The 25,187-nt window shown below is 38.2% G+C and overlaps 1 protein-coding gene across 3 annotated transcripts in view; it reads right to left on the reverse strand.

The window, feature by feature from the left end:
* Nucleotides 1–363: 363 nt before the first annotated feature.
* Nucleotides 364–25,187, reverse strand: part of MRE11 (MRE11 homolog, double strand break repair nuclease) — a 58,971-nt gene continuing 34,147 nt past the window's right edge. For all 3 annotated transcript variants that reach the window (XM_036426260.2, XM_036426256.2, XM_036426258.2), the window contains 7 exons: nucleotides 23,681–23,743; nucleotides 17,698–17,917; nucleotides 16,627–16,710; nucleotides 13,836–13,894; nucleotides 11,016–11,080; nucleotides 5,230–5,314; nucleotides 364–2,585 (listed from right to left, as the gene is read on the reverse strand). In XM_036426260.2, coding sequence (XP_036282153.2) covers nucleotides 2,532–2,585; nucleotides 5,230–5,314; nucleotides 11,016–11,080; nucleotides 13,836–13,894; nucleotides 16,627–16,710; nucleotides 17,698–17,917; nucleotides 23,681–23,743 — 630 coding nt within the window. In that variant the 3' untranslated portion in view covers nucleotides 364–2,531. The remainder of the gene's footprint in view (nucleotides 2,586–5,229; nucleotides 5,315–11,015; nucleotides 11,081–13,835; nucleotides 13,895–16,626; nucleotides 16,711–17,697; nucleotides 17,918–23,680; nucleotides 23,744–25,187) is intronic.

Here is a 25,187-nt window from a genome sequence, read left to right on the forward strand (position 1 = left end):
AATACTATGAGTTAAATATATGATAGATATGAAAAAAGACATCAGATTACACTGGGGGAAAGATATCTTTAAACATAGTACATTCAACAGAAAAAAATTTTACAGTGGGAGACTTTTTAATTCAACCTTTCTAAATAAAAGGTTTTTCTCTTTGTCAAAACAAAACATTTCCTTCTCAAACCTATTTTATAATATGTAAAATGCATCAAACCAGCAATTCCCTTAGTAACAGACTGAGCCGGGTAAAATAGATAAAGCAATGTACATATAATATTATATAAGATTAGAAGGCAAGTTTTGGTATTACTGCATAGGGTATTATTGCATAGGTCCCAAATGTACTGCAAAATCACACTAACTTTTATTTTAGATTTGCAGTTGCATCTTCAACCGGCCATCTAATGGTGGAAACACCCCCTTGTGGCAAAAAGGCTTCTGAATTACAGAAGTCAAGGCACTCAGAGAGCTCCCTCCGCCAGCTTCCCCACAGTGATGTCCCTTCTCCTGAGCTGCAGAGACGCCGTAAGGGCTCACTTTACACTTATTTGTTAAACCACGATTTTTCCGTTGTTATATTTTGCAATGTTAAAAGTTTAGAAAATGTGTATGTATCTAAATTTAAAAATTACATGTCTACATGCTTGAATTTTCTAAGCACCAATTGTATTACCTAAAACCATAGTGCATCTATAACCTTGTGAATGCACTCTTGTATTTTTATGATAGGGAACAAAACACCAGAAAGAGATGCACTCTCTGGTAAATGATGGATTTTTTCCCCTCAGTATGTTTTCATCGCTGCTCTCAGCCTCCAAGAGCTTCTGCTGATGCTCCCCAATCATCTGGAATCACCTCCACACACCTGTACTGACATGTCTAAAACTGTCTCCAAGCCCCTAAATCGGACCCTATCAATACAGAACATCAAGGATAGATGGCATATTTAACTGTGCAACAAGTTAATCAGCAGTTTTTCTTTCATGTTTTATTTATCATTATTTCCAGCAAGTGACACACTAGTGACCAATTCAAGGGAATTTTACCTCTCAGCTAATTGCATCGCATTTTGTGCCTCTTTCTCACTCAGAGGAAGTTTTTAGACAGAGAGAAAGCCTTCTTCTTTTTCCCCAGAACCCTGTCAGGATGCTTCAGTGGCCACCTCCCTCATGATGAGCCTCACCCAAGCATGTCTCAGAGGCAGGCAAGTAGAGCCAGTAGTAGATGCTGGCCTGGGCAGGGGTCTGCCATCCAAACTAGCATCCATGCCATCACTGAGAGCAACTCTCGTTCCCATTTCACCTTGGCTTCACTCAAACACTTGGAATATTACAGATGTGGGGAGAGGTGCCTGAGAATATTTCACAGTGCCTTCCAGTGACTTAATGATGCCTGCTAAAATTAATCCTCATGCTCAAGTTAGGTAGAGAAAATGTTTCTAAAGAAACTCATTAGAGTGCTACATCACAATTCTTTATCGAGGCCATTTCAGAGGCATAATAGAAAGGCAGCCACTATGCAAATGTTCTTCTATAATTGACACATTCCAGGTCTGACTATGCCAATGAACATGAATACTGCTCAGGCAAGGGTTTGTTTCTGCATGGGACAAAATGTCAGGCTGCTGTTCTGCCATCTACAACTTCCACGGGGGTCTTTAACTATAACTGCATCACAGGTGAAGGGAAGGAATACTCTCAGGGGCCTTTTAACACACTTTCTTTTCCTCCTAGAAACAGATGAGAGAGAGACAGAAAGAGAGAACCATAAAGAATGGGAAAGAATGGAGAAAACTGCTACCACCCAAAGGGAACACAATCTTCTAAAGTCTTTGCTACAACTGAAATAAAAACGTCAGTCATCCTGGTTGATTGTTCTATTATTTAATATTAATTTCTAACTAATTACTCAAGGTATGAGGTACATCTGAACCATTCAAACTCCCCGTGGCTAACACTACCACTAGCACTAGGAAGAGAACACACTCAGTAACAAACAGCAAGCTCAGCACAGTTTCACAGCACATCAAGAATCTCTATAAATTATTAAAATTATAAAGAGGTTAAATTTATAAAATCTTTTTCTCAATTGCAGCTAAATATAACTGCATTGAAAGACCAATATAGACTGACTGTGAAGCAGAAATGTATAATGGCATATTTATTTTAATCCTTATTCAAGATTAATATTTAAGCAACATTCTCACTAAGACATACACTAATATATGTCGGGAAAATAACAGTCTAAATATTATAGAGCATTTCCAGGTAATGTTAACAACCAGAATATAAAATGAAGGAAACTAAGGCTATATTATATGTCCTTGAGCTGGGATGTTTCTCAAGTAATGGAGCCACTTCAGGAAATGATACCCAAAAATTGAAATTGTCATACATTAGTTTCTCTGTTAAGTACATTCCTTTCAGATTTTTCAGTTAACAGCAATCCTTTAAAAATCTTCAACTGTAAACTCTTAGCTTGTACCATTTTGATTTTTCCTGAATCTTGAAAACTTCAAAGTGCCATTAAATCTATTATCTTCTGTTTCTTAAAGCACTAATGTTCATAAATGGATCATCATCGTCATCCTAAAATGACATACAAATGTTATTTTAGTGATGGCTGCACACTTCACTGAGACAAGATAGAAGTTCTTATGGCAAACCAATACCAATAAGAATAATTTTCTCCTTCACTTGTAGATGTTCATTTTTCTATTTCCTTTATAAATATGAATAATTTATCTATTTATGTTTTCTCTTCCTTCTTTCCTTATTAGTGACTTCACTGCTGAGATAAGTCTAATTATCCTTAGCAAGCAGTAAGAATAAATATTTATCCTGGTATGTGTGTGTGTGTGTGTGTGTGTGTGTGTATATATGTATATATACACACACACACATACACACATATACACTTACAATATTGATCATATACATTTCCTTTAGCTACTGACCTTAACAAAGGCTCATAAACATAAGCAAGCCAGAAAAAGAACTACTCCGCAAGTCATTTCTACTTGGTTTTTGAATAGGCATTTTTCATTTATATTTTCTTATTGGAGTCGTCAATGTTTTGAAAACTCAGTCAAAAAAATAATGAAGCCACATCACCTCACTCAGAAGTAGCTGTAATTGTTATTTCTCATTACTCATATAGTACCAGAAATAAACAGCTCCACTCGGACCGATGCAAGGAAAAAACCTAGCAAAATAATCTTTCAAATCTTTTTTGGAAAAAGAAATCAATAGAGTATTTCACTTTCAAAAAGTTCTATGATGCTGGCCTGCAGATTATATGTCTCATAAGAATAGAGACTAACCAAGAATTTAATTAAAGGGAATGAAAACTAACAAACCTCAGATAAGACAAGCTACGTAATTTGATAATAAAACATTTAATTGGGTTTTTTATTATTCTACAACTAAATATTCATAAATATTTTTTCACAAATTTTTTACTTGTTACTTTTAAGACATGATTAAAAGGAATAATTATTTGATGTTAGACTTTGTTGGCTAAGTTAGCTATCTCTGGTGAGAAATAGGTGCCTGGAGAAATAAAAATTCACTTTCATTAATTGATTCATTTCTGCTACTCTCAAAGGCAAAACTTAATAATAAACCAGAGATAAATTCAAGTCGAAGTTTAACAGAGTATATGCTAATAATTCTTTGCAGTTAGCATGAACCTTATACATTTTTAAACTGTAACATGTAGCCCATTGGTATCTCTAGCAGCTTTGAGATTAACAAAGCAGTCAACTCTCACTTTCTTCTTGGAGGCAACATGTTAGGTTTTAATTGGCAGACTGAGTTCCAGCTGCAGTTTTTCTCTGCAGCCTGAATTTGGTGAGTCTTCTAAAACCATGGCTGGGATACAGGGAACATGACAGCATTAGAAGCTCAAAATAAGAGGGGCGAGTCACATGCTACAACTGGAATGAAGTTGGAGGACATTATGCTCACATAGGCAGTCCCAAGAAGGCAAACTACTGTATGACTCCACTTATATAGGTTATCTACCTAAAGTAATCAGATTCATAGAGGTGGAAAGCAGAATGCTGGCTGCCAGGGGCTGGGGGAAATGGGGAGCTGTTCAATGAGCAGAGATGATTAGTTTGGGAAGACGATTGTGTTCTGGCAGCCTGCTGCACAACAATGAGAAAATGCTCAACAGTGAATTGTGCTCCTAAAAATTGTTAAGATGGTAAAGCTCTAGGTTAAGTGTTTTTACCACAATTAAAATAAAATAAGTAAATGAAGGGGGTGGTCAGCTTAAGAGCAGCATCTTTAAACAATTCAACAAAAACGAGCAAAGGCCACTTGAGGAGAGGGAAAGGCCAGCTCCTTCAGTCCTGTAGCTTTCATTCAACTTAGCTGAAACAAATAAGCAAATAAATAATCAGAAACAAAGTCCTGATTCTACCTCTTCCTTTCCCTTCTCATTTAAGTTAGATCAGATTTTCTGTCCCAGAAATATCTTGAACTGAAGTTTCTTCCCCATTACATCCGCTATAAGGCATTTCAGACAATGTCTGAACAAGAAAATCACTACCCTATACCATCTCATATATGAAATATGAGCAGCATATAGTGGGTACTTAATAAATTTATATTAAAGTAACATTAAAAGTTATCAGGCCCTGGCCAGTATGGTTCAGTGGTTAGAGCATTTGCCCAACACCGAAGGGTCTCAGGTTCGATTCCCAGTCAAAGGCAGGTAGCTGGGTTTCAGTTTCACTCCTCACTCTGGTCAGGTGAGTGTGGGAGACAACTAATCAATATGCCTCTTTCACTTCATATCTCTCTCTCTCTCTCTCTCTCTCTCTCTCTCTCTCTCTCTCTCTCCTCCTTTCTCTCCCTCCTCTCTCTGAAAAGCAATGGAGAAAAAAAAAATCTCAGTGTGAGGATTTAAAAATAAATATTTTTATTTTTAAATATCAGGATATCATTGCTATCATTTTTCTAAATATGAATGACAGAAGTTGAAAAAACTATTCTGATCCTATTGTTAACAGGGCAAATGAAATAAGAGTTGAGTGAGTAAAATATTTTAAAAATCTGCAGGCCTTTTACATCTGAGGAATTTACATGATGAGCACTCAACAGATGCTACTTATTGACTCAATTACTAACTAAAATTATTTTAAAAAATAATTCCAGCAACTACAGCCCTTGTTTAAATTTATAAGCAGTTGAAAATTAAGATTTAACTATATTACTTTATTACCTCATCTGATTCAAAATTGACCCCTTTACTTGTTTGGCTCTGGGATGCGGGCTTGCTTGATGATGATGATGATGTGTTCTGCCACCTGATGCAAAAATATGGGAAAAACAGAGAAAATGAACCAGAGAACTCAGCAAAGGTACCTTTCTAACTAAGTTTTCCATTCTAGTAGTAACCATGAATAAAAATAACCACACACTGCCTTTGTTCTACCTGAGAGGCAGTAAGAACTTAATAGTGAGAAACAGCCTCTGAGGCCAGGGTCTGAATTCCAGTTCTGCCATTTACTGAGAGCCTCTCTGTGCCTCAGTGTTCCCAACTGTAAAATGAGGATAATAGTTTTTTCAAAGATTAAATGTGTTACTATACTTAAACACTTAGATCAGTGCCTGATATATTAAGCATTATACAGATCCTTTCTTGTATTATCAATATAGTGTCTACTACCATCCCCCACTCCTGCAAATTGTGGCTATACTGAAATATTTTTTCATTCAAATCTCAATTCTGTTTCTATTATAGATAAAAGGATCTTAGGAAAGGCTCACCACTTGCCTGTTTGTATTATTCATGTTCAACCCAAACCAAACAGCAAGGACTTACTGAGTACTTGCTCCTGGCCAGGTACTACGATAGGTCCTGGGAAATATCAGAGCACAAGAAAACCATTATTCTTACCCTCATGAAGCTTAACTTGTGGTAGTGGAACTCATATTCCTGGGTCTTTTTTATTAATAAAACAAGTATGCCACCCTAGCTCAGGGGCTTGCAAACATGGCTAGTGGGCCAAACCCAGCCCACCAGTGAGCTAGGAATGTTCACATTTTGAAACAGTCACATTTAAAATGGCTATCTAAGTAATTATATAATATTCTTGATTTTTGCCTCTTGGTCTGCAAAGCCTAAAATATTTACCACCTGGCCCTTTAAGAAAACATTTGCTCCCCCGCTGACGTGGCTCACAGTCAGGTTTAGCATTGATCTATGAACTGGAGGTCACGGTTTGATTCCCAGTCAGGATACATGCCTGAGTTGCAGGCTTGATCCCAGGACGCAGCCGATCAATGGTTCTCTCTCATTATTGATGTTTCTATCTCCCTCTCCCTCACTCTTCTGAAAGCAATAAAAATATATTTAAAAAACAAAAAATTTTTGCTGATTCCCATCTTAAGTGAAAACAGTGTTGTGAATTTTTAGCTAACTCTGAGATGCTTTGGGATGTTAACAAAATAAATATGTCTGAAGTTCTTCTCTGGACAAATAGATTGAGAATCAAGAGGTCTTATGTCAGAAGGAAGCACAAACATCACAGGTTCTTAAGCACAAAAGTAAAGGACAGGAGGATTTGTTAAGCTTTATAGGTAGAGGATCAAGGAATTTAATCAACTGATCCATCTGAAGAGTCTCCATCTCTCTGTTCTTTTTTTTTTAAAATATATTTTTTTATTGATTTTTTACAGAGAGGAAGGGAGAGAGATAGAGAGCTAGAAACATCGATAAGAGAGAAACACCGACCAGCTGCCGCTTGCACACCCCCTACCGGGGATGTGCCCGCAACCAACGTACATGCCCTTGACCGGATTCGAACCTGGGACCTTTCAGTCCACAGACCGACGCTCTACCACTGGGCCAAACCAGCTTCGGAATCTCTCTCTTCTTGATATAAACAGGCAATGGTAAATTGCTCATTTATTTCCATCTGTGCCAGAGAGGAGATCATCAAAAGCATAAAGCATGTGCTCGTGACCAGATCCTGTAGGGGATTTGGGGGAAGGTGGAGGAGGTTATGGAAAGAAACACCCACGGAGACCAGACTCTGGTTTCTGATTTCTCCCTAGACAAATAACCCCCAGGGCGCAGAAACAAGCCAGGCACCTAGGACGAACGCTGGTTCATTTGATCATAGCAAGAGCCCTAATTCTGTATCAGAGTTCTCCAGAGACCTAGAGACCTCACCTGTGACAGACTCCTGTCCCCAGAAATCAATGGTGAGAAGGGAAAGAAATGATTATACTGTTTTGATTTTAGGTTTGAATAAATAGGCTTTTGTCTCAGATGTCAAAAGATAGTGTTTGATTTGATTAGCCTCACGTGTGGCTCAAAAATAAGGGATGGGTTGTATCAAATTGAAAGCCATCTATTAGAATCCTGTCTAGAGATGGTCAGCCAGTAAGTCAGGTGTAGCAGTGCTATAAGCATAATATTGAACTGACCTTAAGCTGTGCCTGACACATAAACAGTATCCTAAAAAATGTTAGTTATCCCACTGCAAGGCTTAATAGAATCCCCTCAGTGTCTCCTCCTCCAGCTGGCCGGATGGAGCCAGATCTTCTCTGGCTTGCTGCATTAAGAAGAGGGTTAGAATCTGCCAGTATCAAATCTGAAAGGGTCCTCTTAGTCCCAGTACAACAACGGCAGAGTTTGGAACAATTTTTTTTTTTCAGGGAAAATCAGGCTTTCCATTGCCCATGCGGCAGAAGGGACTTTTACAGCTGGAAATTATTTCCTTTTTAAACTTTACTTCCAAAAATTATTAGTGCTGTTACTGCTTTCCACTCTTGCCATCACTCTTGCTTTATTTCCCTGGCCTTTTATATTTATTTAATAAGCACTCATACCGTTGTTACTATGTGCCAGCAGTTCCTGTACTTCATGTTGCTAAAGGTGTGAAAGTGCTTACAAAACCACAATCATGGGCAATTGGCGAGGTAGAAAAACTGTTGCTGGTTTGGATAAACAGAAAGCAGTTAGCCAGTGACAGCCATTTCCAACGCAGTGAAATTTGAACGAGCCAAGATGCTGTGTGATGACCTGAAACACACCCCTGGAGCGAGTGCTGAAAGTGATTCCGTTAAGGCTAGTAGGGAGCGGTTCAATACATTTAAGAAGTTTTTATAGATTAAGCAGTACATTAGACACCTACTGTATATAAGAAAGGTTAAAACAAGGACTTATTTTGGGGTTTGGAACAGATTAAAGTTACATTATTCCTAACGGGGAAAAATGATTTGGTTTACAAACAAATTGCTTCTCGAACAGCCTTCCAGAACGCATTAAGTTCGAGAACTGAGGTTCTACTGTAATTAAAAAAAAACAGCCTAAAATTGTACCATTCAGTTGCTTTCATCAGAAGCACAAGTCTGCAAGGCTGAAGTCAGATTTCTTGCCAGAATGTTAATTTCTAACTGCCTCGAATCATTTAAGTGATTCTTATTGCTTGCACTACAATCTGAGAGCTGGTCTGTTGTGTTAAGCAACAACAGCCGAAACCAGTTTGGCTCAGTGGATAGAGTGTCGGCCTGTGGACTGAAAGGTCCCGGGTTTGATTCCGGTCAAGGGCATGTACCTTGGTTGTGGGCACATCCCCAGTAGGGGTGTGCAAGAGGCAGCTGATTGATGATTCTCTCTCATCGATGTTTCTAACTCTCTATCCCTCTCTCTTCCTCTCTGTAAAAAATCAATAAAATATATTTTTTTAAAAAGAAAAAAGAAAAAAAAAGAAGCAATAGCAGAGACAAGTTCCGGAGCTGAATGCGCGGCCATGTAGTTGGGTGACCTTAGGTAAGTTACTTAGCCTACCCTCTGCACTGTCTACAAAGGTAAAATGGGGTAAGGTAGTAGTAAGCTATATCTACTTCCTGAAGTGGCTGTGAGCTCCAAATGAGCTAATTCAAATGGAAATGATGAAAAGAGTGCCTGACACATAGGAAGTGCTAAATACTCAGTTACTACCACTTCATAAGTAAAGAAGAAGCCCAACCAACATTTTACTGAAAAGTAGACAACCCCAAATGCTAATAAAATCAAGATATTTTTCCTTTAATAGCCTTAAGTATATGTCAAACATCCTAAAACAGTATTTTCATTAGTTCTGGTAATAAAAAACAATGACCTACACAGCTGAACTATAGTCACTACAGAAAAACAAAACAGAAAGCTAGCCCTGTTTTTTTGCTTGTGTGTGTTTTAATTTACAAAGATAAGAACAAACAAGTGGTACATAGAAAGGAACTTCCTTCGATAGACTGAGTCATGCTGATATTCTTCCAATAAATCTCTCAACAAGAGCTAACTACCTCAATTATCCTCAACTACCTACCACAACTACAAAGCTGACCTGCCTCTGAGCCCACCTCGGTCCTTTTCACTCCTTCTGCAAAGGCCAGCACTAGCTTTGGCAACTCTGTATTCTCCTTGGTTTTTCTCATGTCTTTCTTGTTGCCTCTTCTACTCTACCTACAGTCTAAAGGTTGTTACCTCAGGATCAACACATGAACTCTCTTTTCTCTCTACATTCTCTTTCAAGGTGATCAATCTATTCCAGTGACTTGCATATCAAGTTACAAGCTACTGAAAGGTAAATAAAGGCACCATTCAAACCTCTTATCTGAGTTCTGGAGTCTTATATCCAATCATCTATACCCGCCCTTCATATAAATTTCACAAGCATCTCAAAGTTTCCATGTCTAAAGTTATTCCATCTTTCTATCCCCAGCTCCTGGCATTGGGTTTAACTGAATAAAAAGTAGATGTGGAACTATACATACCTATTTTTCTGACATCGACCTTTAACTCACATAAACCATACAATCTCACATCCACAGAAAGAAAATTGGTTCCCAGAAATGGAGGAGGTGAAAATCTTAGATGTTACAATGGTTTCTGGCTCTCTCAAGCTCAATCCTACCCAGCAAAATGCCATTCTTTAGTATTTAATTTCTAAATTAAAATAATTTTAATTAATTTAAATCAAATTTAATTTTTATCCTTAGCTAATGAAAAAACGGTTAAGATCATGAAAAAAAGTTTGAGACATATTGAGATAGAGCTTTTCCCTCCATCTCCCTGCCTGATTTCTTTAGCTCTTGCTCATGTCATTACCATTGGCTGTCATTTTTCCACCCCACTAATCCAAGTAATTCCTATCTTTAAAATCGCAGGTAATTTTACTCCCTCTATTAATATCACTCCCTGCTTCTTCTATGAGAGTCTTCACTGCTTGCTCCTCTTGCTGAGAGCCTGTTTGCACTTAGACTTAGTTTGTGTAATAAAATTCCACATGTAATTATGTGCTGACTCAATCATCCCTTAATGGATTGAAATGTGTTCATCTCTCTTTTCCGCTATAATTTGTTGCCTGAAAGCAGTAAGCTGATTAAAACACTTACGTCCCCCATCAGACCTAATATAATGCTCACACAGGAAATAAATTATTAAAAAACTGTTGACGATTTTCATAAGTAAAAATTTTCATTAAGTGAGCTTTAGTTAAACAGCACTCATCTAAAATGTTAACCCAGAGAAGAAAATAGTGATACTGAACCAAGTCAAGCCTTTGGGTAAGAGGCAAAACCCAAAAAGGACAGGAAAAGTATGTAAGTACTCTGAGGGCAGAGAAAGTCAACGTGATCCTCTCTTCAGTGGTTAGCATGGCATCCTGTATAACTCAGTATATAAAGATACGATGATGAAGAGAATTTGAAATCAAGCATTAGCAAAATGCAAAACTATTTTCTGTTCACTAGGGAGAACATAGTACTCCATCAAGAAAATCAGTGGCCAATAAAGACAGAAGGAAACAAATACAGTAATTTACATTTTCGGTGAAAATACTTGTAATAATGCTGAATCTCCTCTTTGAAATAGTCCTTGGGTCTATTTTTCACTTCTCTACATTTTTGACTAGTTGAAAATAAATCTGTGGCACAGTAATATGTATTAGTAAAATTCTAGATAACTTTTAATTTTTTCAAATGTTTCTTTTTGTAGGAAGCCACTGTACCTACCTTTGATCTGTTTTTGAAGTGGTAGGAAGCAGGTCTTCTTCATCAGAGTCATCCACCTCAATCATCTCAGTGGAAGAGAACAAAGCAACAAATGGGAATAGAAATTTAAATTTAAAATAAATAACTGAATCTCAAGTTGTTGTTTTTTAATATACAAAACCAGTCAAAATAAAGGAGGCAGAAATCACGTAATGAGCAACTATTAAAACTAAAGCTCAGCCTGGCCTCCTCCAAGGTTCCTCTTCATTTCACAAACAGTACTTTGCTGCTCTCTAGGCCACCAGGGCAGCCTGGGTACCTAGAGTAGGGGTGTCGAACTCAATCAGAGAAGGGGCCAAAATCTAAAATCCAGCCTAAATCGCGGGCCGAATGGTTTACTGAACAGTCATAAACTGTCATTGTGATGGAAACGCAGCGGAGTGCAGTGATGACAGCGTGGTGCGGGCCACATTGCAAGGCCTGGCGGGACGGATTTGGCCCGCGGGCCTTGTGTTTGACACATGTGACCTAGAGGAACATGCAGCTGGCCTGCTGAATACTCACAGAGGGTCAGGTAAAGACAAGGCCCTGTGATTTTCTTGGGTTCTAATGAGTTCAACCATTGGTGTTCGAGCTCAAATCTTAAATGAGGTGTAAGACTGGGTGGGAAGTGCTAGGTATCTATCTTTCTGTTACATTTATCCCTGTTAAATACAATTGGTTGGCTTTAAGCCCCAGTAAAGATATTTGTGATTCTTGATTCTAACATCCAAAATGCTACCCATTCATCTACATTTTGTGTTATCTTGACACTTAATAACACATTTGCTATGTCTTCACCTAACGTAAAGCCAAGGACAAAATACTGAAAAGATAGCGCCTGAGACCTCACCCTTGAGATTGACATTGAACTATTAATCAAAAGTCATTAAAATGCAATTGTACAAGCGGTTATGAATTTAGTCAATAGTCCTGCAGTCTGTCCATAAAACTATCAGAAGATTGTCTTATGTGCTCTGAAGGAATTAAATGGATTCAACAGTCACCTAATATGTATAACCTCAATCAAAAAAAAGAAAAAGAAAAAAAAAAAAGCTGGTTTGGCATGGCTTGTTCTTTTTAAACTCGTGTTCATGACTGAAAATAGAAAAATCTAGATGGGAAAATACCTTGCGAACATGACAATAACTTTTTTAGATATGATCTTAAAATATGAGCAGGCAATAGTTGATTAAAAAGAATAAAAAAAAGCTCAGGATAAAAGTTATTTAGCACTAGTACACCCACACGTAAGAGAATAGTAGAAAGAAGATAGGAATAAAAAGGATGAAGTTAAGAGATAAAAGAACAAGATTAGAATCAGGACAGAGAAGTTTTCTGCAAATTGTAGTAGTCAACTGTGCCAGGTACTCGAGAGATCAAAAAGAATAAAAATTTCCCAAACAATATGGCTCAGTGCGCCAAAACGGGTTTGGCTCAGTGAATAGAGCGTCAGTCTGCGGACTGAAGAATCCCAGGTTCAATTCCGGTCAAGGGCATGTACCATAGTTGCGGGCACATCCCCGGTGAGGGTGTGCAGGAGGCAGCTGGTTGATGTTTTTCTCTCATCGATGTTTCTAGCTCTCTATCCCTCTCCCTTCCTCTGTAAAAAAATCAATAAAATATATTTTTAAAAAATATGGCTCAGTGGTTGAGCATTGACCCATGAACCCATCACTGGTTCAATTCCTAGTCAGGACACATGCCTGGGAGTTGTAGGCTCAACCCTTACTAGGGTGTATGCAGGTGGCAGCTAATCGATGTTTCTATTTCTCTATCCCTCTTCTTTCCTCTTTTTCTAAAATCAATAAAAACATATTTTTTAAAAAAGAATAAAATTTTAGAAAAAGCTGCTGAGGCAGTATGATATAGAGCAATGAGTCTCAATGGGCAGTGGTTTTTAAGCCCCACTCACATCCCATAAACCCCTGGAAATGTCTGGAGACATTTGTGATTGTCAGAACTCAGTGGGTACTACTAGCATCTAGTGGGTAGAGGCTGAGATGTTGCTAAACATCCTACAGTGTGTCCCTCAAAACAAAGACTTATCCGGGTCCAAAATGTCAACAGTGCCCAGGCTGGGTAGCTCAGTTGGTTAGAGCATCATCACCTGATCTGGGCAAATACAATAAGCAATCAATGAATGCACAAATAAGTGCAGCAACAAACTGATGTTTCTCTCCCGTCTTCTCTTTCTAAAAATCAATAATTTTTTTTTTTAAACCTCAACAGTGCTGCTGCTGAGAAGCCCTGATATAGAAGGAAGAGCTCTGGCCTGGAGTGAAGACACCAGGGTTCTGCAAGTGATGTAACAAGAGTCAAGCCCACACTGGATTCTTGTTGGAAGGCAAAGGAAGAGCAGAGGCCTGTGTTATATCTAGAACTGAACACAGAGGTCCTTCGACTTCAACCTTTTAGTTGCCTGAATCCTGCTTTAGCCATTAAGGCACAAGTCAGAGTTTGAGAATATACGCAGCAAAAGGAAGCCTGCCATAAATAAGACCTCTGTCTGAACTGAGAATACTTCTAAATTAGTATTTAATGCATGGGTTATTTGTTTCAACACTGTTATCTTTAAAAATATTACTAGATGCAGACATTTATAGATTTATGTGAACCATTATTTTTTAAAACAAAACAAAACAAAAAAATCCTAGAAGCCCTTTCTAGATCATTGGTAAAGTTTTCTCCAGCTTTAATGTTCCACAAGTTTTCTTCTTTTATTTACTTTGTCAAAGAAGAGACAATTTGTAATTCAGAATACACACGTTATTAAACACAACTGTATAACTTTTTTCTTACCTCTGAATAATTCTTAGTAGCAACATTTCGTGAGGGCTGCTGTCTTACAGATTTAAAGGCTGTAATGAAAAAGATGAAATATCCATTATGTTGTTCTTAAAGTAACAGAAAAATTTGCACATTTCTGCCGAAGCCGGTTTGGCTCAGTGGTAGAGCGTTGGTCTGTGGACTGAAAGGTTCCAGGTTCGATTCCGGTCAAGGGCATGTACATTGGTTGCGGGCACATCCCTGGTAGTGGGTGTGCAAAAGGCAGCTGGTGGATGTTTCTCTCTCATCGACGTTTCTAGCTCTCTCTCTCTCTCCCTTCCTCCTCTCTGTGAAATATCAATAAAATATATTTAAAAAAAAATTTGCACATTTTTTTAGCTGAAAATTTTCTAACTCCTATCTGTAAAAACGTGTGATGCCTAATTATAAAACCATTTAAATTTTCTTAAAATCTGAAGGGAGGTGCAATTATTTTAAAATAAATCAATGCCTTGTTGCCAGTTTCATATGATTTTTTGGCTCATTGAAATATAGTAAACAAGCCATGTTCATAAAGATACCTATGATAAAAATATTTTATAGTACACTAGAGGCCCAATGCACGAAATTCATGCACTTGGGGATAGGGGTCCCTCAGCCCAGCCTGTGCCCTCTTGCAGTCTGGGAGCGCTCAGGGGATGTCTGACTGATGGTGTGGGGAGTGGGCCTAAGCCGTCAGTTGGACATCCTTAGCGCTGCTGCAGAGGTGGGAGAGACTCTTGCCACTGCCGCTGCACTTACCAGCCATTAGCCCGGCTTCTGGCTGAGCAGCACTCCCCCTGTGCTGCCTCCTGCACATGCCAAGGGCAGGGAGTAAACCTACAACCCAGGTACGTGACCTTGACTGGGAATCAAATCCTTGACCCTTTGGTGCATGGGTCCATGCTCTAACCACTAAGCACACAGGCCAGGGCATCAAAATAGATTTAAAATCACCACCTTTGGGACTATACAAGTCAAATCTATTTGATCTTTCATGATAGGACTTAATTTATGTAAAGGCTTGGAATTTTTTCCAGATCTGATATTCCAAGTAATTTCTACCATTTAAAAAATATATGGTTTGTCTTCTGAGTGATTATATATAGCTGGTATCCCTCTTAAAATACAGTTCCAAAGATGAGCACAGTATTTTTGGCATATTGCTTGTAATTCTGTGCACGGGGAGAACTTACTTACTTTAGAGATGTACAACTCCTATTAATAATGCTTGAGAAGACACTATTATCAGTAGATTTGGATAGTTAGGTCAACCTGTAGAATTCTTACTGATCTAAGTCTTTTTGACTGAGGTTTTGGCTAATGTCATATACCTCTCAGAACTGTTTTATTTATTTCTGACTCCCTGTATATAAATGCATTTTATATTTACCCTTGCTAAATTTCATTTTGTGAGATTTAGTCCAACTCTTCATTCATCATAAATTAATCCTACTACCTATAAAAGTTATCTATAGTCAGAAGATAATATAAAAAAATACATATGGGAGGAAAAAATTATCACCACCTATTTTGACATGTATTTTCATATATCTTACAACTTCAGCTGATCTCATAAACCAAACTATTTAAAAGAGTTTATTAAATTTTTATATTGTTATTACTTAAAATAGGAGGTCCCATTTTTCTGAGGAAGTCCCATTAGTCTGAGGATGATTTTTAGAACACAGACAGGAAATGAATTCAAAGAAACCTAACCATAATTTCCCTTATATATAGCTCACATGACTCTATACTAACAGTAGAGACAAAAGCAGAATGAGGAAGGAAAGTAAACAATATATTAAGAAGCAGTTCCACCCTGGCCAAGTGGCTTAGTTAGTTAAGAGTGTCGTCCTATACACCAAAAAGGTTGTGGGTTCAATTCTTGGTCAGGCACATGCCTGGGTTTTGGGATTGATCCCCAGTCCAAGGGTATGTTGGAGGCAGCTAATTGATGTTTCTCTCACATCGATCTTTTTCTCTCTTTTCCTTCCTCTCTCCAAACATATTCTCAAGTGAGGATTTAGAAGAAAAAAGAAGTTCCTTCTCTCTGAACAGTGTAGATATACTGACTTTTTCTGTCTTAATAACCCTTCGATAAAAGGAAAATAATCAAATTTGTCTAAAAGTAAACAATTGTAAAAATTGCTTAAAAAAATTTTTTTTGTTACTGTTTTTGTTTCTCCTCACCTGAATATATTTTTCCATTGAGTTTTAGAGAGAGTGGAAGGGAGAGGAAAGGGGGGAGCAGAAGAGGGGAAGAGAGAGAGAAAAACATTGATGTGAAAGAAAAACATCGATTGGTAGCCTTCCACACATGCCCTCACTGGACCTGGGTATGTGCTCTTGACCAGGAACTGAACCCAAGACCCTTCAGTCCATGGGCCAATGCTCCAATCACTGAGCCAAACTGTCAGGGCTATAATAATTACTTTTTCAAGTTCACCCTCTCCACAGACAATGGGGTGGTGAGGGCCAGGAGCCGGGCGGGCTGGAAGGGGGGGGGGGGGGTCAATGGAGGAAAAAAGGGGATATATGTACTTTCAATAATAAAGAATTATTTTTTTAAGAAAAAAAAACAAACAGCACACCCTCTCCAAGAGCTCCAATCAATGGTGAAGATCTTTTAATTAGCATAATTTATCCTGTGATTCTGATAGCCCTTCTGACTACCCAGTGATGGCAACACAGAGGAATGAGATTTACTAAGGGCGTTTCCTAGGTCTTCCTCTGTTGAAACTTACAAATAACTGCTAGATAATCATTTGCCGTCTATACTCACCATCCAGAATAGTCATATTTCTAGATGTTGACATAGTGGCCTTTGAACTTCTGCTTCGAGTAGAAGTTTCCAGACGAGTGCCTGCTGTGAGAATAATGAGCAAATAAACATACAGTCACGTCAGCAGCCAAGGTTTTTATCCAACCTCACCAAAATAAAATCTTAATGAAGTTATGTCAAAATATAACTTATGTTTAAAAAGACAAAGACATACAAAAGAAGAAACATCTAGAATTTGATCAGTCAGTTTTCAGAGACTATACTTCCACCATATTTGGCTAATACTGTTCCAATTAAAATTTAAGAAAAATTTCTCTAAATGTAAGGAAAATTATCAGAATTATCACTAGAACATTAAGATTTCTCTCTCTAGATATTTTTAACTAATGTACTATCAATTTTTCCTATGAAAAAATATGTAATAAAAATAGTTTTTAAATATTCCTAAGGATCAGGAGGTCACTGGATGACTATTTTCTATTGTTTGGACTATTCAGTGACAATAGTAAATACAACAGTAAACACAAGTCACATTAAACACAATGATGGCGATTAATGTTAGTAATTGCTTTAAGAAATCAAATTGTATTTGGGGTAGTTTTTTCCCAAACAAATTTTATGAAGCCACTTTATAAGAGGGTGGGCATCTAATGATGGTAACAAAAATAATAATTTTTATGATCTGGAGTTTTCTTCCTGCTGCCACTGTCATTAGCTAGCCATTTGCTCAACACCTCATATTTGCCTCACTATTCCTTTGTACGTGTAAAAGATAATGACATCAAATGTACCAAAAGGTGCTGTGTGAAAAAATACAGTGTTCTTTTAAAAAACACACACACACAAAAAAAACACGTTATTTAGAGCAATTAAAACCCTTTGTACAATACAGCCCATTAAAATTTATTATTAAAATGTTCATGTCAGAACTACAATAAAGCTGAATTTATTATCAAAATAAATTTTTAGAAGACTGTGTACCTCACTTATACCAAAGGAATACAGAACTGTATTTCCCACTCAAGGGCATAGTCTAAATGTGGGCAAAGACTCAGTGTCCTCAGTGCTTACCTCGTCCTCTCTGAGACCCTCCTCTTGACACTGAACTCTGTCCTCTTCCTCCTCTTCGGCCTCTTCCTCGGCCTCTTCCTTGGCTGGCTGCTGCTGTGCTGCCACCATCGGAGTCATCGGCCATCTGTTCTGCCAGATCTACACTCATGAGGTCATCAGCACTGAAGGCGGAAGCAGAGTCCTCTGCCTGAGATCTGAGGGCTCTGGCCCTACTCATGGCCTGAGAAAATAACAAGGAGAAGTTACATATTAGTAGAAAGTGCATCATCCTAAAAAGTCATTAGTCTGGCCACTCAGATGAACATTTAATATTAAAAAACTGTCTATGTTATTATTTTTCACTAGCCATGCTATAAGAGTGTAAAGCGAGAAAACCTCCTTCCCCCATCAGTCAGATTCATAACCTGTAACTTGTCAGATCGATTTATAATACTACCTGCAAACCAAGACCTTTTAAAAGGTTTCCCAAGAAAGATAAAATTTCACAGAATCTACACTGTCAGAACTGGGAGACAGATTGCCAATGCCCGTAATTCAATGCCATCATTTGTAAGAGACTGTCAACTTTTGAACTACCTTGTACAATGGGCTCAATAAATAAGAAGAAAAAAAATCACAACAGCTGTTATTTTGGGATGATGAAATTTTAAGATGCTTTTGTTTTTTTTATTCTTAAACCAGAGGCCTGGTGCACGAAATTAGTGTATGGGTAGGGTCCCTAACCCTGGCTAGCAATCAGGGCCAATTGGGGCCTCAGGATGCCAGCCAGGACTTCCCTTCCCTGCCTGCCAGTTGGGGCCTGCTTTCATTCTGCGCAGCCCCCTGGTGGTCAGCGCATGTCATAGCGAGTGACAGAACTCCTGGTCTCTCAGTCAAACTCCTGCGGGGACACTTTGTATATTAGCCTTATATATATAGATAGATATTACAACTATTCTACAATGTACTTTTTCTAAAATATTACTTTTGCAATCAGAAAAACATAAGCAATCCTATATAATAAAACCCTAATATGCAAATCTACTGAAAGGCAGAATGACCTGTTGCTATGACGCACACTGACCACTGGGGGCAGATGCTCCATGTAGGAGCTGCCCCCTGGACTCACTGCACTCCCATAGGGGGAGCACAGCTCAACCAGTAGCCAGCTCATGGCTGGCAAGTAATGTGGCAGTGAGGGGAGCCTCTCCCGCCTTCGCCACAGGCGGGTACTAGGAGCAAGGGGTCCCAGACTGCGAGAGGGAGTAGGCCAGGCTGAGGGACCCCTCTAGTGCATGAAATTTCATGCCCAGAACCTCTAGTATCTCATAAATGTATAACAAGAATTAGATAAAATATAGCAATTTGAAACCTGGAAGAAGAATGAAAATCAAGAATATACGATAAACTTTAATTTGGTAAAAACACACACACACACACACACACACACACACACACCTATCAGAAGACTGATAGCTGTCAGGGAAGGTGGATTTTGAGGTTGGATAAAAATGGTAAAGGATTAATCAACAAAGGAAGGAAGGGAGGGAGGGAGGGAGGGAGGGAGGGAGGGAGGGAAGGAAGGAAGGAAGGAAGGAAGGAAGGAAGGAAGGAAGGAAGGAAGGAAGGAAGGAAGGAAGGAAGGAAGGAGAAACTGTTTAGATAGACACGTTTGGGATGTAACAAAATGTGCTGAAATGAATACAGATTTTCTTATTAAAAACAGAATAAAAGCAATGTTGCTTTGATCTCCTCCCTTAAGCCAAACAAAATTTAACAAGGAGAACAAAAATAAAACACCATACATTTTCACTAAAATAAAAAAATAGATCTAACCCCCAAATACAAAATTTATGAAGAGTTGATGGATATGGTGAACATGTGACCTGGCAAAGGAAGAAGGTTGGGAGAAGAGTTTTAGCAGTGCAGAGCTTTCTACCATTGATCTGTATGTATCAAGAGGCCATAACAAGATTCTTTTGCTTAGAATGATTAATTCTGGGTCTAAAAGAGGTGGTGATAAGGGCATAAACAGAATGTTAGGGAACCAGCTAGGACTGTAAGAAATATTAATCACGCTCTGTTAACGGTGATTGTTTTATTCTGATTAAAGAAGGTACATTCTAACCTGGCTGGTGGTCACACTCCGGACCTGGGAGCTGACCTGGAGATGCAGCCCTTCCTCCCCTTTGGGAGCTGCCTATCATCGTGGAAAGATGAACACCTTTGCTGCAGAACCAGATTCGCCAGCCCTTTGAAGACCCCAGCCCTTTGCATGTTGGTAAACTGCCCATTGCCCTTTTGCCTGCTTTGTTTTGAAGTTCTACCAATATAAGCAGCCGCCTTACGGTGGGGTACAGAGCATATCTGTGGATGACCTGCTGCTCTCCCGCGCTGCCGGCAGTCTTGGAATAAACGCTCATATAGGATTCAACCCTGTCTCTGCTTAATTGGCTCCAGTAGTGACAGGCAGCACAGACCCGTTGTTTGTCCAGTTATAGTGGCTAGAGCATTTCCAAGCTCTCTGTAAGGCCATGAAATAAGGAGAGACAGAGCTAAAAAGAGGAGATGAGAACAAAGCAGGCAGGGTATAAATAGGAGAGAAGTGGGTGTTTGGAGGGGGAAGTAATACAGCCTCATAATGATGATCTTAGCTGCAGTGAAATAACAGTCAAATTATTATATGAAGGACTCAATATGATGTCATAACACAAAGTAAAAAACTTCAGGGAATACAACAAAAAATATTTTTAAGTAGTAGAAAAATATTCCAATTCATCTTTCTTATCCCAGATGAAGTACAGTCAATCCTCATTTTGGATTCCATATTTGCAAATTCACCTACTTGCCAAAATGTATTTGTAATCCCAAAAACAATCCTGATACTTTCATGGTCATTCGTGGACATGTGCAAAGTAGTGAAAATTCTAAGTAGTCTGACACACAGGTACACAAACAAAGTCAAACAAAGTGACAATCAGCCCTTTTGTTTCAGCTCTTGTACTTTAAACAAGTGTCCTTTGTTAACGTAAAAACGTTCAAACCTATAAAGAATTTTTGTGAGTTTATTTGAGCCAAACTGTCGACAATTGCTGGGAAGTAGAATCTCAACAGACTGGGATAATGCTCCAGAGAATGAAAGTTTTTCACCTTGTTTAATACATTACAATGAAAAGAGGAGATGTAAGTGGGTTATATAAAACCCACTGGTGATAGATTAGGAAGGCAGGAGAAAGTAAAGTGGGGAAACCTCTGGGATTGGATAAAAGTAAAATGATAGACACATACTTCTTTTACTTAAGTGGGTGCAGGATAATTAACAGTCAACAATTAACAAGGTAACAATAAAAGTGAAGGAATTCATGGTCTCTGTCTAGCTACCCAGGAACAGTTGGCTATGCCCCGAGGGTCCAGAAAAAGGTAAGTTACAAGTTATCCAGACATTTCATAGGTATGTTATCTTAGATGCAAAAAGATAATAGGCTCAGTTAAGGTCTATTATAGATTGACCTTGTCAATGAAGGTACCAGCTTAGGACATAGCTACCCACCATAACTGCTTTTAAAGGTTTAATTTCAGACCATCCTTGTGGTTAGTTTAGGTCTTACAGTTTGCAAGACTGCCACACATGTTAGGTTAGCATGTGGCCCCTTTCATCCTGAAATATAGGGCTCCTGGCCATGAGTTCCACGTTAACAAATCAAGAATGTAACATAAACACATATGAAAAGGTTATATATTGTTCAGCTGATGAAAATGTTTAACGGCTAGCAGAAACCTAATTCTATATTTTCCCTCGAAGCAATTGTTCAGTGTTCACTAATTTAGTGACTTTTCAAAACATAACTACCACAAATAATAAGAATCAGATGTCATTTTAAAAAGTAGATTTAAAAGAAAAAAAGGGGACCCAATTTCAGATCAGCTAGATCTAACTGATATGTGCTAAACTATATACTCTGAAAATAACATACTTTTCAAGACCCCATAAACTGTTTTAAGTAATATATAATGGGGTGCTAAAAAATATCAGAGTCTAAAGAGTAATAACCATGCAATAAAATTAGAAATTAATAATAGCAAAATAAAACCACTAACTCCAAACCTGAAAAACAAAACTAAAATTCTATAATATCTAGAAATTAATGGCAATAAAAATACTGCATATCAGAACAAATAAAAACAATTAAATTATTAAATTAAAGCAAAAAAAAATGAGAATGGAGGAAACAAAGATCCAAGGAAAATAAAAGAATCATGATAAAATATTATGCTCAATTCTAAGTAATTTAGAAAATAAATTACCTAAACTGAGTAAAAAAAGAGACATTCAATAACTAATTATCAAAGAAAACTTTGAGAAAATCACTAAAAGAACTATACTCCTGAAAGAACAATAACCAGAAAACTTCAAAGGTAAATTCTACCAAATCTTCAAAGAACAGAACACTGCTATTTAAATAGTCCCAGAGGATAAAGGAAGTTTCCAATTTCTTTTTATAAAGCCAGGAGAACTTGGCATTAAAAACTGATGTAAGATTACATGAAAAAAAGAAAATTACAATATCTTACTTATGAATATTAAGGCAAACAAAGAGAATCAAAGGAAAGACCAGTACACCCATTACCAGGAGGTTCACAAAGTGGTACTGAGGATGGGTAAATAACAGGCCATGTATTACAATTCACCATATTAACAGAACACAGTGGGGGATCTCCCCCACCATCTGCTTATCTCCACAGATGCAATAAAGACATTTAATTCATCACCCACTCTGGATTTAAACAAAGAAGAAAAAAACCTCCTTACGAATGGAGGATACTTTTTTGCATGACAAAAACCCTAAAAATGCTACATATACACAGGATGCACACATGAGTACTCTTACAATTCAATTAGAGAAAGAACAATGCCCTAACAATCCTTTCTGCCCCCCGCCCCCCAAAAAAAAAATTTTAGGTAAAGAACAAGACTTGATATTACCACTTGAAAGAGGATATCAACCCTGCCTCAAAGTCAGAAAGTAAGAAATCAGAGGCCAAATAAACTATGGACTATGGATCAGACTAAGAATAGTTTTTATGTTTTTAAAGGACTATAAAAAAAATAAAAATGAGAAGAGTATGTGACAGAGACCATATATGACTTGCAAAGCCTAAAATATTCACTGTCTGGTTTTTTATTTAAATGTGAACATATAGAGAGAAACCAAGATGGCAGCATAGGTAAACACGTGAACTGCTACCTTGCACAACAACTTCTAAACTACAACTAAAAGACAAAACGGACATCATCCAGAACCACAGAAAGGCTGGCTGAGTGGAAATTCTACAACTAGAAGGAAAGAGAAAAGCATACTGAGACTCAGAGAAGCTGTGGAAGTAAAGGCAGAGATAGAGAGGCGCACATGGAGAGGTCTGGCAACTGAGTATGCGGGTCTTTTTCAAGCAGGAAGGAGATAAAAGCTCCCGACTGCTCTGAACTCCAGTTCCTGGTGAGACTCTGGAAACCCAGACTCATACAGGGAGAAAGTGGACTGTCTGGCAATAGGTGGAACTCGAGGGCGGCTTTCTCTCAGAGGTACTTGCAGTGATTACCAAGGGACACTGAGGGGGAGGGGAGGGCCTCTTAGCCCCGGGGGTAGTCAATGACAAGAAGCCATTGTGGTTTGCTCTGACCTGAGACTCTGCCCCACCCCAGCTGTGCTCAGAGGCTTTTGCATATGAATGACCTGGCCCTTTGCAATCTAAACTTCCCTAACAAATTGTAGTTGAGTCAGTGAGACCCAGAACATCCAAAAGAAGCCCCAAGGCCCCAAAGAAGCTGGCATTGCTTCACAGCTGGGCCTCATCTGGGCACCTCCAAAACCCAAACAAAGAAAAGGAATCTGCATATCTCTCCATAGCTCCTGCTGGGTAGCCTCAGGCAGAGGCTAAATTAGCACCTCCTTGGTAATTTAAAAAACTGACATGTAAACATAGGGATTCAGAGTAGAAAACTTACCTCTCGGACTTCATCATCTTCTTCTTTAGTATTTTTCTGTCTGCTTTCTCTGAAACGACGTACCTGGGTTATAAGAGTCAATAATAAAAATGTTGCTTATTCCTGTTATGTGAATTGTAAAATACGGGTTACAAGTGATTAATAACAGATGCTTTCCATCTTCAACACAATCTGGAAATTTAAGTATAGTCTTCTCTCACAAAACATTGATTAAAGAAATCATATTTTCCCAGTGACTTACATTAAAACTTCAGAAATGTACTCTAAAAAATATTATTGGCCCTAATCAAACTTTTATTACCTGCTGCCAAAAAGTTCCATGTCTCTGAAAAAACTGCCAAACTGCAGAGAAAAAACTTCTAATATCCTACCGGTGTTATACGTTAGCAAGATTTAAAAATCTCACTTTTAAGAGGTTTCAGTTATTTATTACATTGCTCAAATCATTCTTGAACATCTAGCTACAGACATTCAGGAGCCTTTCTGAAGTAGTGGGCCCCTGAAGATCCATTTCATCAACAGTCAACCACTGAATGTTTGCTGACCTTGGTCCTAGTACCATGAAGAATACCAGAGATTCCTTTTATATTGGTTCAAAAGGGTCTCAAAATAGTTATGTAGATAGAGAGAAGCTCCATTCATTTAATAATGTACTCAGCTCATATTTACTAAGCACCTACTCTGCACAAGTGCATAGAAGAAACTGAGAATATAATACTGAACAAAATAGTAAAAAATTCTGCCCTCCTGGAGCTTACAATCTGGTGTGTGTGTGTGTGTGTGTGTGTGTGTGTGTGAGAGAGAGAGAGAGAGAGAGAGAGAGAGAGAGAGAGAGAGAGAGAGAGAGAGAGAGAGAGAGAGAGAGAGAGAAAGGGAGTGTAAGGATAGTCAATATACAAAATAACAAGTTATACTGTATTTTAGAAGGCATATAGGATCCAGTTAATTTAAAGCTAGACTGAAAGAGCTCTATTTTTATTTCTGAGGAGCCTTTGGCAATTCTAAGACCAGTTTTGTTCAAACTAAATAACCAGTTAGATACCATTATTTGATTCTGTGACCAGAGGGGGATAAAACACCCCTTTGGAAATTCTACACAGATTTTGGTTTTCAATCCAGGACACACTATATGCAAATAGGATCCTTAATGAGTCCCTATATTCTTTTTCTTCCTCTACTCTACCCTTTGCCTTAAAAAAAAAAAAAAAAAAGTTCTTAATGATTTTTAGAGAGAGAAGAGGGGAAAGGGATAGAGAGATAGAAACATCGATGAGAAAGAAACTTCATCTATCCACTGCCTCCTGCATACCCCCCACTGGGGATCAAACCTGAACCTGGGATTGTGTCCTGACCAGGAATCAAACTGGTGACCTATTGGTTTCTAGGTGCTCAATCACCAGCCTTTAAATAAAACCTTGAGTATGCTCAATGGAGTCCTGTGAGTCTTCTCAAATATCGGAACCTGTTAAATCTCTGCAAAACGTGGTAAGTGCTCAGAGAAAAATAA

This window comes from Pipistrellus kuhlii, unplaced genomic scaffold (genome assembly GCF_014108245.1).
Source record: "Pipistrellus kuhlii isolate mPipKuh1 unplaced genomic scaffold, mPipKuh1.p scaffold_m20_p_9, whole genome shotgun sequence".
Classification (NCBI taxonomy): Eukaryota; Metazoa; Chordata; class Mammalia; order Chiroptera; family Vespertilionidae; genus Pipistrellus; species Pipistrellus kuhlii.